This window comes from Ceratotherium simum, chromosome 1 (assembly GCF_057802395.1).
Source record: "Ceratotherium simum simum isolate JZ-2026a chromosome 1, ASM5780239v1, whole genome shotgun sequence".
Classification (NCBI taxonomy): Eukaryota; Metazoa; Chordata; class Mammalia; order Perissodactyla; family Rhinocerotidae; genus Ceratotherium; species Ceratotherium simum.
Window position 1 is genome coordinate 93,009,669 of NC_141900.1, and position 13,976 is coordinate 93,023,644.

Consider the following 13,976-nt stretch of genomic DNA (forward strand, 5'->3'; position numbering starts at 1 on the left):
GGGACAAGTGGGATCGTCCACGTTACCTCATTAGTTCCGAATGTCAGGGTTATCAAGGAACTAAAATTCTGGGCTGACAATAATTTTATTGTCAAAACAGAATGAGCTGGCAATAATTCAACCCAATTTTTCCCTCCTGTGTGCCACAGGTCCACTTTACAATAACCTGTCATCATTAACTGCCCGATGCTCGTCAGGAACCAACAGTAGCAATTAATAGGCATATTAGCATTCAAAAGGAAATGTAACACCTAAGAACTTTATACCTCTCAGAGCCATACCTGGGGTCTGTCAAAGGTTTCATAACCCCAGGTTCTTGTGATTAAAAATGATCCTAGAGTTTGAATTCCATAGCTTGGGCTTAAACCGAGTCTTTTCCATAGTTAATTCAAAATGTCATGCATAACATAAAGTAATTTTGTAGTTTTCATCACATTCCACGTGAGGATAATATTTCAGAGGTATGTTTTCTAGAAACTGGCAGGTTCTCTACAAATCTGGGTTTCGAACCACAGATCAAATTCTGCTTTTTATCCCGAGAGTATACCGCCTGGGAAGGCAGCCTAGGGGACATGCGACTCACTTTTTTGTAAACCCTCTTAAATGCTCTGGCATTTATAATATTGAATAACAACTCCTGGTATTCGTTTTCAATTAATTTGGCAAATGCGTATCGTACATATAAGGAATGATGCCAAAATATTTTTCAGGTCTACAAATCATTCACTTAATCATTCAATACAGAAGTTTTAAGGATTCTCTCACACCAGGGACAACTCTAGTGCTAGGAGTTAGGCACACAGTGCTGAGTAAGACACGGTACCTGCCCTCAAGGTGTCACAGCTTGGTAAGAGGGGAGTGACCCAAAAACATCCTACTGATTATATACCATGTAAGAGGAATTCTGATAGACAAGAACAGAGTGTGTTTAGGACCCAGCAGAGCTGTACCTTCCCTAGGACGTGAGGAGTTATTTCCCAAGTGAAGAAAATAAGGAAGTCCACAAGAGGGACAAGGTTTTTTCAAAGAAAGGGAATCCTCTAAGTCTTGGAGCATCCTCAGACTGTAAGAAACCAAGGCATGAAAAGAAGCAAAAGTTCACAACTTAGGAAGATGGTAGGTGCAGAGTAACAGGGGGAGAGGCCAAGGCCAGAGGCTTGGTTTTTTTATGCCACAGAATTGAGACTTTATTCTCAAAAGGATGGGCAGATGCTAAAGAGTTTCCAACACCAAATGGAGGTTTCAAATTTACATTGACCAAGAAGGCCTTAACATTCCCCTCAGCTTGACTAAACTTCAGACAGGTTTCTTCCTGACTGTAGGCCCCTGGCCTCCCTTTTCTTAGAGTATTTACTTTAGAAGACTTTCAAATGTAAATTATTTCTCTGCCCCTTTGAGATATAAATCTTCTCCCAGCCTCTTTCCAGTTTTACAACCCTGGAATGTCTTTCTCAAAGACCTGAGAGCCATCCCTTTGAAATGTAATCATTCAAGGAAGATAGTGCCCCTATCTCCTAGACTCTATAGGTGGGTAGAAGCCTAACTAATTGTTGCTAATAAGCGACAATTAGCAAACACAGATAGCCTAATTGCATTGACTAACCTCCCCTCTAATGTCCTCCACTACTTTTCTATTAGCTCACCCCAGTGCTTAAAAATTCTCCTGCCTTTTGTTACAGCAGAGTTGAGTTCACTTTCTCTTTCCTATTGCAGAGTCTTGACCTCTATTGCAACAGTCTTGAATAAAGTCTTCCTTGCCTGTTTAATTTGTCCAGTGCAATTTTCCTTTGACAACATTTTAGAAAAATCACTGGCAGAAATGTGGAAGAAATTAATGGAAGACAAGGTGAATGACAGGAAGGTGAGTTAGGAAGCGACAGCAGTAAATGAGATGAGCAATGTGAAGTCTGGAATAAAGAAATGGCAGTAAAGATGAGAAAGGAGAGACATATGAGAGATATTACAGTCAAAGAATTAACTCCACAATCAACTGGATGGTGAGAAGTTAAAGGAGCAAGGATGACTCAAAGTTGTTTAGAGTGGCCATGACAGTTACAACCTTGTAACTTGCCTAACACCACAGTGGACTGCAGCCAGCTGAGCTGGAGAGGGTGCAGGAAAACAAAGGAGGTGGGGAGAGGGACTATGAAAACAATATAAAAGTAAGTGGCTCTTGTAATGATGATGACAAAGACAACTTACAAATCCTCAAAGGCAGTTGATAACATCTAAAATATCTGAACGGGGTTTCTGAGTTAGAATGTTGAGAAGAGAAGACCCTCAAGCCTGGAGAACCAAGAGCAGAGGGAGGAAGGAGGAAAGGGGATGCTGTCACTTCCCAGACATCCATCCAAAGCCTAGACTACAACACCTCAGGAACTAAGAATTAGTCTGCAATAGATCTTTTTCTTTCCCTCTTTCCAGTCATCAGCATACAGGGCATGATAAACAGAAAAGCAGAAGTGAGAAAGAAAAATCCAGAAAATAAGTTGTCAAAGCAGTCTTCTGAACAAAGATAAAAAGAGTCAGGTGGAGAATGCAACCCCATCGTGCCTAATAGGTTTAAAATTGCATGAGCTTTTTTTTCTTACTTCTGATGAATTTGGTTCATGTATTACCAGTGATAATCCAGGGGAAAGTATGGGCAAAAGGCCCAACACTCTCTTCTAATAAATAATAGAAAACAAAGGTCCAGATCAAACAGTTCTGTGAAATGTCATCATCTTCCAAGTTAATAGGAAAGTTCACAGACAATGATATAAATTTCTATTTTGATGGAGGGAATTCCACTTCAATGAAGATTCCTAATATCACATCTAATAAAATTCTAGTACAACAAAATGATTTATAAAATTCCTCAGAGTTCATTCCCAGTGTTAAAGTGATGGAAGCTTTTAACTGTGAGGTTCTAGAATGTACTTGACAATAAGCACTGGAAAACAACATAATATTTTTCTAGGTACATTTATCAGGAAGGTAATATTTGTAAAATTCCTAGATATAGGGCAGAACCAACACTGAAAATTTACTGCCAGTGCTCTAGTATTTGCGCGAGAGAGAAATACTTGACTGTAACGTTGGAATCTTGGTTATGTGGCCTGGCCAACCAAATAAATGTGAAAGTCAAAGCAAATATTGACAGTCTAAAAGCAAAGATTCAGAACTCTACCCAAAACTTAAATACTCTAAATGACGGTTAGAGACACTGGTTGAAATATCTTTCACAATTTCAATATCATACCGTCCATTACTCCATATGGTGATGGGCAAGGTCACCAACAGTTAGATGCAGGGGACACATTCAGTCAGGTAGCTCTGAATTTCTGAGTTGATTGGATACATGTGGAGAATTAATGACAAAGATTTCCTAAAAAATCTGCTGAAGGATCCTAAGTCTCTTTCTGGAAGCAAAAAAGAATAAACAAATTATACATAGACAGCTGCCATGTACAGATGTGAAATAGGGCAGCCTTAAGCAAACACATCCCTAGCATGTGACAACCTAGGGAACTCTCTAATCCTGCTTATCAGTGACTCCAGAAGAATGGTAGTGAATCAGTGATTCAGGAAACCCACTAAGTATTAAGAAAGGGTACTTTCCACCAGCAAGAACTATGACAGGCTTGCAGCTTTTACCCATGTAACTAGCACATAAAATTTTGGTACTGAGTCAAATTGCCAAGAGGTTATTTTCAGACTAGCACATGTTTCTGTCCTTGGTTCTATTCAGTTCAATATTTGTACCAATAAATTGGAAGAATATATGGAAGAAATACCCATCTTGTTGAGGATCAAACTCTGGAGTTATCTCTGACCAGAGTGTAAGGCTAGAAATAGCCTGAGATTTAGATTGCCTTGCAGTTAGGTTTCTAATTTTAATTACTCAAATTCCACATGGAGAATATTTGGCTTGACAAAAGCTCATGCCAGTTGCCTCTTGGAGAATCCCCAATAAATCTCCTACACATAAAACTCAAAAATCTCAGAGTCTGTTTTCCAGGGAACCCAACCAATAACAAGAACAACGATTCCCAAATTCTTTTTTAAAACACATTTCTATAAGTGCACAACTATGTCTTTACAAAGACATAGAAAGTGTAGTGTTTACTAGACAGTGTACTAGATTAGGAGAGAGAAGATGTAAATTCTTATTAAAATCCTGTCACAGCTATGTGACCCTGTGTGAGGCAACCTTTCTAAGTGTCCCCGTGATAATGCATGGGGATAGTGTACATGAAAGTCCTCTGTAAACCATGATGCACTGTGCAACCACTAGGTGTTATTATTTATTATTACATATGATGTCATGACTCTGCAGTGGCTGACACCACTCACACATTAACATGATAAATGCAAAAGTAACAATTTTATACAAGGCTCTTAGAAGAAAGTCTTTAAAGAGAAACCTAACAACTGAGTTGATGTCCCCAAGTTGTCAACCTGGGAAAGTAACAACAAAATGGACTAGGTTGGTATATAAGCAGTAAGAAATGGTCATTATTGTGTGTGTGTGTGTGCGTGTGCGTGTGTGTGTACATGGAATAAACCAATGGAAAGCAAAAATATTCCTTTGGGCAGAGACTTAAAAGGATATACCTGCAATCAATTGCTCTAATTACCAAAGGCTACATTTTAACAAAAGAAGGATCAAATATTATCAACACTTTAGGCTCATTTCCTTGTCTGAGACCTAACATCGTTAGCATCTAACAGCACAGCTCTGGGAGTACTTATTATTTTACTGTAAACAAAGCAAGGCTTTGGGTCATGAACAGAATTAAATAATGAAGGGATTTATATTAAAAATAAGATCATCTTTCAGCCTAATAATCCCTTGGCATCTGACTCTTTGAGGACAGAGAGTGCTTCATTTATAAGCCCGGACCCCCAGGAACTGACGCATCACGCTCAACATGCTTATGAAAAGCCAGTGAGTTCAGCAATCCGTAACTAAAGTGCTGCCAAGCAATTCTGCCCACACCACTCACTGTCCTGCTCTTGGAATTGACTATTTCATATTTTCACCTCTTTTCCTGAACACTGATACCCTCCCTTCCCTACTGTAAGTTGGTAGGTTTGCTTCTTATTTCACTGAGAGAATAAAAGTAATCAGAATAGAACTTGTGCTTCTCCCTAGTACCAGATCCCCCAATCTACCTGCCTCTGTACCCACTCCTCTGCCTCCCCTCTCTGTTCTCTGGAGAACCTGCCCCCACCCTCCGCTGTGCACTAGATCCCATCTCCACCTACTTAAAGCTTGCTCCTCAGTTGGCCCTCTCTCTCCTGAATCAAATTCTCCCTCTCTAGCGGATTGGTCCCAGCGGCAAACATACATCAGCATATATACTGTACTATTCATACAAATTAGAAAAAAAATCTTTCCTTGATTCCACACCGGTTTGCAGCCGCCACCCCATTTCTCTCCTTCCCTTTACAAACACCTCAAAAGAGCATCTATGCTGAATCACTTCTTTGCTCTCATTTGCACATGAACACCCTCTATTCGCCTTCATCTTTTTCACTCTATAACCTCTTGTGAGGTTACTAATAACCACCCTCTACCCAAATCCAATTACCAATTCTTAGTGTGCATCTTATTCCCCCTCTCTGGAGCATCTGAAACAGCGTCACTCCTTTTACAAAAGATTTTTCTTCTCTGGGCTTTCAATCCACACGTTCTCCTGTGTGTTTCTAGCTCACCGTGTGCTTCTTGGTCTCCTTTGGGTCCTCTACATCTCCCCTACCTCTGTTTACCAAGCTGCTGAGGCCAAAACCACAAAGGCATCCCTAAACCCCTTTTTCCTCTTACAGAGTACAGCTAATCCAGCATCTAATCCTACCAGCACCACCTCCAAAATATATCCAGAATCCAACCATTTCTCCCCAAATCTGCTACTTTCACTCCCTCAACTTCCCTCACCTCTCACTTACAATATCATATTAGCCTTGCATCCGGTGCCCCTATTTCCACCTTTGCAACCCTACAGTCAATTCTCCCTCAGCAGCTAGAATTATCCAGAATAAACGCAAGCATGTTATTACATATCTTCTCAAATAATTCCAGAGCTTTCCCATGACCCCCTCAACAAAATCCAAAGCCCTCTCCACGGCCTCCAAGCCCCCTCCATGTGCTCGTCCTTTCCTACAACTTCAAAATCATTTCCTACTCCTCTCCACCCAACTAACCAGGTTCCAGTCACATGAACTTCCCTGTTGGTCATTAAACATTTCAAGGATGCTTGTACCACAGGGCCTTAGCACATGCTATTCCCTCTGCCTAGGGATACTCTTCTCCCAGAAATCCACATGTACACTCATTCTTTGCTTTCAGGTCTCTGTTTAAATGTCATCTCTTCAAAAAGTCCCTCCCTGGTCACCTTATCAAAAATAGAATCCTTTGTCCCCCTTTTGCTTTATTTCCCTTTATAGCACTTACTGCTATATTATATTATTCATTTGTCTGTCTCTCCCATGGAATATAAGCTCTATGAGGGTGGGCACTTTTCAGTACCTACATCACTTGAAATAGCACCAGAAATATGGTAAGTGGTCAACGAATATCTGTTGAATTTATGAATAGATGATTTATTTTGGGGTGGAGGGAGAACCAAAAACAGAAACTTGTCCAACAAACCAGAGGACGGGAAATTAAGGTAAAGTTAGTTTAAATATAAAAAGGCATTTGAAATGGTATTGTGAAAGATCTAAAAACAAACGTGCTATTAAAGGTATTTTATCTAAGAAGATAAGAAGTACTACTTGGAGGGAATTGAGAGCATAGTGATTAAATATGTATTCAGAACGCCATTAAATAAGTATTCAGAACTTGGACAGTTTCCTTAAATTTTCTGTGTCTCAATATGCAAAATGGGGATGACAATGCTACCTGTCACACAGAGATGCTGGGAGAATTAAATTACACGAAATGTGTAGAAACGTTAAGACATTTCCTAGCTCACAGTAATAGTACAATATGTGTTTATTATTATTTTTATTTATTATTATTATATTTTTAATAAAGAGATAAACATAAGATACAGATAAAAGACTGGGAAAAACAGTAAAAGAAACTAAGTACAAAATTCCGGGTGATTGTCAACTTGTGACAACAGGAATAAACATAAATACACTCGCAAAGGGATGGACAGTGCCCTTCAGAGGACAGACTGACATCGTTTACTTCTTAGATTTCAAAATGGAACACCTACTTCCACCAAATGGAAACCTAATCTCTACTGAACAGCTCGGTTGTCAACTTGTTAAATGAGGGGGAAAGATTCAATTTTAGATGAAGCAATCGATAGAAAAAACAATCAGTGTTTTTAGCCAACTCATGAAGCAAAATGCACTTACATAATTTTCTAATGCTCACACTCATTGTAATGAATGATGCTGGAGCTTTAAAAACCTTACTAAGGAAATATGTCAGGAGGAAAAATTTTAAATCCTCTGTAATATCTGTAGGGCTAAACATTTATCACAATATAGTATGTTCTTAGGAAATACCTAGTTTAACCACTGCGTTTAGCAGATAAGGCAACTGAAGCTTGAAGAGGATAAATGCATTGCCCAAGGTCATACCACTAATTAGTGGTTAGATTGGCTTTTCTCATTCTTGCTTATATATTCCATCCCTTCTTTTAGTTATTGAAATGATGTTTGCTAGGAAAATAGGTACATAGTGTTTCCGTAGCCCTATTACAATCCTCACATGAGAAAAAAACTTCAGCAAATCAGCACTATTTCTGGTTTGGGGTCTTTTTTTTCCCACCACTGTTTACTCAGAGTAAGCACTCAATAAATGTGTATTGAATAAATGATGTTGTAATGTTAGATGTCCCATTTCATCTTTTAATGCCTAACATGTGCCATGGTATCAAGCATATAATCGATGCAAATATATAGGTTTTGGAAGCATGGATGCATCAAAGATTGAATGGCTCCACCATTTGGGCATATTTATTAAATTCAATTGAGGTCAAACATGGAAACTGGAAACCATGAGAAATCCAGTGATCCACTTCCCCCCAGTTTCAAAATGGATTAGATTTAGTGACTCACTCACAAAGAATAGCATAGAGAAAGGCAAAGAATAGTAACTTGACAGTGGAGAAACCTAGCAAATACATCCTTAACCAAGTGATCAGGTTACCATCACCACCAGGGATGTCATGTGGAGATCACATCACCCCTGATGTGTGGGGACGAGAAGGGTACTTCAAAATAAGCCAGAGACAGACAAATATGGAATGATTTCACTCATATGTGGAAGATAAACTAACACATGGATAAGGAGAACAGATTGGTGGTTAGCAGGGGGACAGGGGGTGGGGGAATGGCAAAAGGGGCAAAGGGGCAGATATGTATGGTGATGGATAAAAACTAGTCTATTGGTGGTGAACACGATGCAGTCTATACAGAAACTGAAATATAATAATGTACACTTGAAATGTACACAAGGTTATAAGCCAGTATGACCTCAATAAAATAATTAAAAAAAAAACAAAACAAAGGGCACTTCATTTCTGGAGGATTCTTTCCAAGAATCCACAACTCCAGTCTAATCATGAGGAAAACAACAGACAAAGCCAGATTGGGAGATATTCTACAGAATACCTGGCCAGCATTCCTCAAGACCATCAAGGTCATGGAAAAAATAATAATAAAAAGAAAGACTGAGAAACTGTCACAGAACAGAGGAGACTGGCGAGACATGCCACCCCAAAGTAATGTGATGTCCTGGACCGGATTCTGGAATAGAAAGTCCAGCGTCTAATTAATAGTAATGAAGTAATATTAGTTTCTTTGACAAAGATACCATGGTAATCTATGAGTGAGCGCTACAGAGGAACTCCCAGTAGTATCTCTGCAACTTTTCTGTACATCTAAAATTATTCCAAAATAAAAATTAAAAAAAAAAAATTCAGTGATGGATACCAGATGATGCACTTACGAGACTGTTTTAAGACTGAAGAAAGGGAGTTTGCAGACATCTGGCCAGATCACCAAATATGGGCACTCAGTGTTTACACATTTCATAGGTTTAAATATCTTGCCATCAGAGGAGTCTCTCATACTAGTAGACACAATAAAAATAAATGGAATGATTAATTAGATTTTCTTCCCATAATCTTTCTGTGATATTTATCAGTGTTTTCAATTCTATTTTTGAAAGTGAGAAGGTGAGTTGGAGGGTGGTGGAGTGTGCGCTCGGAAGTGAGAACCATGTGTAGAAGAGGTCGGCCACTCTGAGCCTGGCTTTTGGACTCGCAGATTGAGCAGCAGGGTGAGAGTAGTGTGTCTTTAGCAACAGCAACCACAACAATCACAGCTACCATTTCTGGAGAGCATGCTAATGCACCAGACTTTGCACCAGGCATTTCATTTACAAGATTACATTTAACCCTCAGTACTCTATGAGGTTGCAATCATATTCTTATTTTAGAGATGAAAGATTTGGTCATCAGAGAAATTAACTACTTTGTCAACTTTTCAACTGAGTTTCAAAAACAAACATTTCTGACTTCTACTAAGTCAGTAAACAAAAGACAAGGAAATTCCATAAAGGCAATTGCCTAGGGCACAATCCTAATATTTCTAGTCTTTACCTGAGAGTAATATAGTGAGATATTATATATTATACATTGTATAGCTACACAGTATAAACATCCAGGTAATATCCATTACACTGAGATAATGTACGTAAAAGGGTTGAACACTATATTTGATATACAACAAATGCTAGTCTCCTCCTACCTTTGTAGGCTACATCTGTTTTCAATGAGTTCCAAACTAGTCTTTACTCTTGTGTTTTAGGCCCTAGACTGGTATGAATTATCATGACAATACAAAAATGCAGAGAAAGCTAACGTCAGAAGTAAAGTTTAGCCAATTTACGTGGGACAGAGTTAAATATTGCACAGTATCAAGTTATTCTAGACATAAAACTATATGTCATATAGCAAGGAAACTCTTTTGAAGTTAGAAATACAACAGATTTTCAAAAATGGATTACCCTTTGCCTAGACTATATGATTACATGCTTTATTAGGACTCATTTACATACTTCATTCAGCTTATGGGAGTGAGTTTAAATCATTATTATAAATTTACTTTAAGAATTTTTTTTAACATGGCCACTTTCTCTTTATGTTCTACTCTTAAGCTGAATAGACTTTCCCATCTTGGACATCATAACCATAACCTGAAGGTTAACAATTCATAAATCCAGTGAATAAGACATTGTTAAGTAAGTCTGGAATTTACCAGCAAGAGCTGAGAGAGGGACTGGCAAAGACCAACTCTCCTCCTGCTATTATTTTAGGGGGAATGCCCCCAGGTGAGTTGGGGCTAAATGGAAGGGAGATGGGAAGTATTTGAAAGCGTATAGTCACCTTCCTCTATGCTAAAATAAGCAAGGCAATTAAATGGGCTGCCATCCTGTAATTATCAAGGAGTCCTGCCTCACAGATGGAAGCAGGGCTTTGTTAGACAACAAACATTCAAGCTTTAATCCAATATGAATAATGATCCAGACACATGAGAAAGATTCTATTAAACAGTGATGGCAAACAGCTGCATGCTCTCTGGATGAGTCACTCAGTGTATCATCAAGAAAGGGAACTAATTTTTTTGTGTGTGTGTGAGGAAGATTAGCTCTGAGCTAACATCCACGCCAATCCTCCTCTTTTTGCTGAGGAAGACTGGCCCTGAGCTAACATCCGTGCCCTTCTTCCTCTACTTTATATGGGACACCGCCACAGCATGGCCTGACAAGTGGTGCATCAGTGCGCGCCCGGGATCTGAACCCCGGGCTGCCAGCAGCGGAGCACACGCACTTAACTGCTATGCCATGGGGCCGGCCCCGAGGGAACTAATTTTTTAAACCCAGTAACACAGTACTGCTCTAGTTTAGACTCTGAATGCTGACAATAAATGAATGACCTAAGAGGATTCACTCCCTTTATTCTGCTGGGGTGCAGGTGAGTGCAGTCTCAGAATCCCTTTCATCTAGATGTGTTCTAAGCATTTAATTAACACTTCTGAAATAGCATATCCATTTTGGTATGCACATCACATACAGATGTGAACTGGTTTTTGCCTTTATACTCAATTTCAGCCCTGCCAGCTTTCCGATGAATCTGTAGTCAGTTCCAAGTCAGAGCCAGGCAAAAGAGTGAGAGTGAGTAAAACAAATCCATAACCCCAAGGGACAAACGTTCCTGAGCAAGCAGGTGAGAAGCATCATCATCATATATTAAAGTAGAATGACTGAGTTAGCCACTCTTACTTCTAATTAACATGTTGTTTTCTTCAAACCCAAATATTTAGGATGAGAAAACTCTTGAGTCCCCAAGACATGGCTGAATTTATTGGACTTATACAAAGTCACCTTCCCCAATTTGATATAAGAAGTTTCCTCACATAGAAGTTTTATCACGTAAGATATGATGAGCAAAGCACTTGCCAGGAAATTGTCATCTTCTGGTAAAAACTGAAATCACAGTTACCTCTGGCAATGGTGGACACATAACACCACAGAAAAGATAGAACAAATCATTGAAATCCACAGATAAGCCTCAAATCTTATTTCAGCCAAAAATTTCGAACGCTTCCCCATTCCCAACTGACTTTCTTCAGACTCAATGGTAAGCTGCAAAACGTTACTAACTTGACAGCCAGTCTCTTTTTTTATTTTTCAAAACTGTAAGCTATTTGTTTAGAAGTTTGAAAGAGAAAAAGCACAAAACCCTATTCTTTATAATTACTAACCTCTAACAGTCAGTTCAACTTACATTGTAGCTTCACCTCTCATTGCAAACAGGTATGTCCATCACATTATGGGCTAAATTAGATTCTGTGCTAGACTGTCCCTTACAATCTCATTTACACTAGAAAATATAATCTGTCATTTACAGAAAGAGAAATGCAGAAGTTCGGGGAATTGCTCCTCCTCCACCTCAAACTTTCCTACCAAAGGAAATGAGAGGGAAGGACAGAGTGAGAAACTAAAGGCTACTGATGTTTAAGGAAAAGAACCAAAAGGGTTGAGGAAACTGAAGCAGCAGAGGAAATAGAGAAAGCAGACGTTTCACACAGAACTCCCTGGTAGGTTCGGTAATCGGGCTACCAGGGAAATGGATCCTTGCTTGCTGCCACCTCCAGATCCCAAAGTCCCTGCATCCACCTGAGACTTTTCCTGGATTTCAGGATTTCCATCCACTAAACCCTACTCCAGATCACAGGATCAGGAAGCAGAGCTTAGAAGTCATTATCCCAGGAATGTGTCCCCTACTCCACTCCTGCCAGTTTTAACTATTTGCATCTTCTACAACTCCAGGTAGGTCCACACTTGGAGCCAGTTGGGGGTTTTAGTTCATAAATCTCTGGTTCTATAGAAAACACCTTTCTTTCTGTTGGCATCCCTGCCCGTGCCTTTGGACATTGGCTCTCTTCTTCTCTGACTTTATTGCACTTAACTATTGGCCCTCACAATTACAAGGAAACCCAGAACCCTAATATCTAACACACCTGTGGTCTCAATATCTTCTGGCCTACTTTACCCAGTTACCTCATATATTATGATATAGACAGGGATCTAAAATAGTGACTTGAATGTAAAAAGTACCCAATAAATACTGAATAATGAACAAGGTGAACTAAAAATTAGTTACATATTCTAAAAAGCATATGGAAAATACAGACATTGAGAAGTAATTCATTTGTTGGCTCAATTTAAGATTTCAGAAACAATGGCACCTTATCATCAATTAATCACTTTATCATGACATTCTTTGACATCACATAATCACATGATAGCTACTAGTGTTGGGCATGTCTTCATGGATAATTTTGTCACATCTGCCTGTATTTGGTAATGCAGGCTCCAGGAGATTTGTGCTGTCTCCAGAGTTTTCTAGATGTTACTATACCATGTGGTATAGTAACCATCTTTCTGCTTTCTCTTTTTAGATAAACCTGAGACTAAAGTGCTTAATGAACCAAGAGATCCTAACATCGCATCTTCAGCAGAATAATTTCATTCTGTTGCTTTCCTTTTCCCGTTCCATCTCCTTCAGCCCATATATCCTCAAGTGGGGCTCATATATTACTACACTTCCCTTCATTTCTCTAACCTTGGTTTTCAAACACAAGACAAATCTATCCATCAAACCAAGGAGGACCAAGAAGCTGATGAGAGGCTGATTACATATAATCAATTAGGCACTTCCAACTTACAAGCTTCCCGGAGTTTCTCTTTGTCATAGTGGAATCCTTCATAGTCTTGTAAACTGATTTTGTTCACCCGGATCCTCAGGCGGTCTGGGACAGACTGGGGACTGCAAAACAAGAACCGAGTAGTCAGACACAAATGAGAGGATGGAATTGGTGGTCACATGCACCTGGAGGGACTAAAGGCAATATCGTCTCTTCGTGCTTAGAGGAAAAGTTCACATTCAAAGCAGAATGGTGGGTTCTTTACCAGAACGCGGCAATTATCTGAAGAACAATTCTCTAGAAACCTCAAGTTTCTGGAATTTAAGTACGAACGTGGAAATAAGCAGAAAACGCCTCTGGAGACTACTCATTTCATATTTGGTATTAACTTATTAAAATTTCTAATAAGATCATGTGTTTAGTTCCACAATAAATTAGATGCAGTTAATCTGAAATAGTGAGAAGTTGCACAGAGCTGTAAAGAACTGCTCTAGGTAAACACGCTCATAATAGCCAAACACGGCAGCTGGACCCTCAGAAGAGACAAAAAAACTATACAAAGCAGACTAAGAATCCACAAAGCATAGGACTGAGACTGAAATAGTTCTACTTGCCTCAACAGTCTCTGAGAGCACCTCTCAGTCAAAGCATATTACAACAAATGCCTCTGACGGTGCCTCTAAGCAACCCAAAACAAAGAAAAAATTTTAAAATATGTACAATGTACTTTCTTTAGGAAGGGAATGAAGTATGTAATT

At 39.2% G+C, this 13,976-nt stretch overlaps 1 protein-coding gene across 9 annotated transcripts in view; it reads right to left on the minus strand.

Moving 5' to 3' along the window:
- Window positions 1–13,976, minus strand: part of DGKI (diacylglycerol kinase iota) — a 311,737-nt gene that overhangs the window by 103,593 nt on the left and 194,168 nt on the right. For all 9 annotated transcript variants that reach the window (XM_087431348.1, XM_087431314.1, XM_087431324.1 and 6 more), the window contains one exon: window positions 13,240–13,340. In XM_087431348.1, the coding sequence (XP_087287474.1) occupies window positions 13,240–13,340 (101 nt within the window). The remainder of the gene's footprint in view (window positions 1–13,239; window positions 13,341–13,976) is intronic.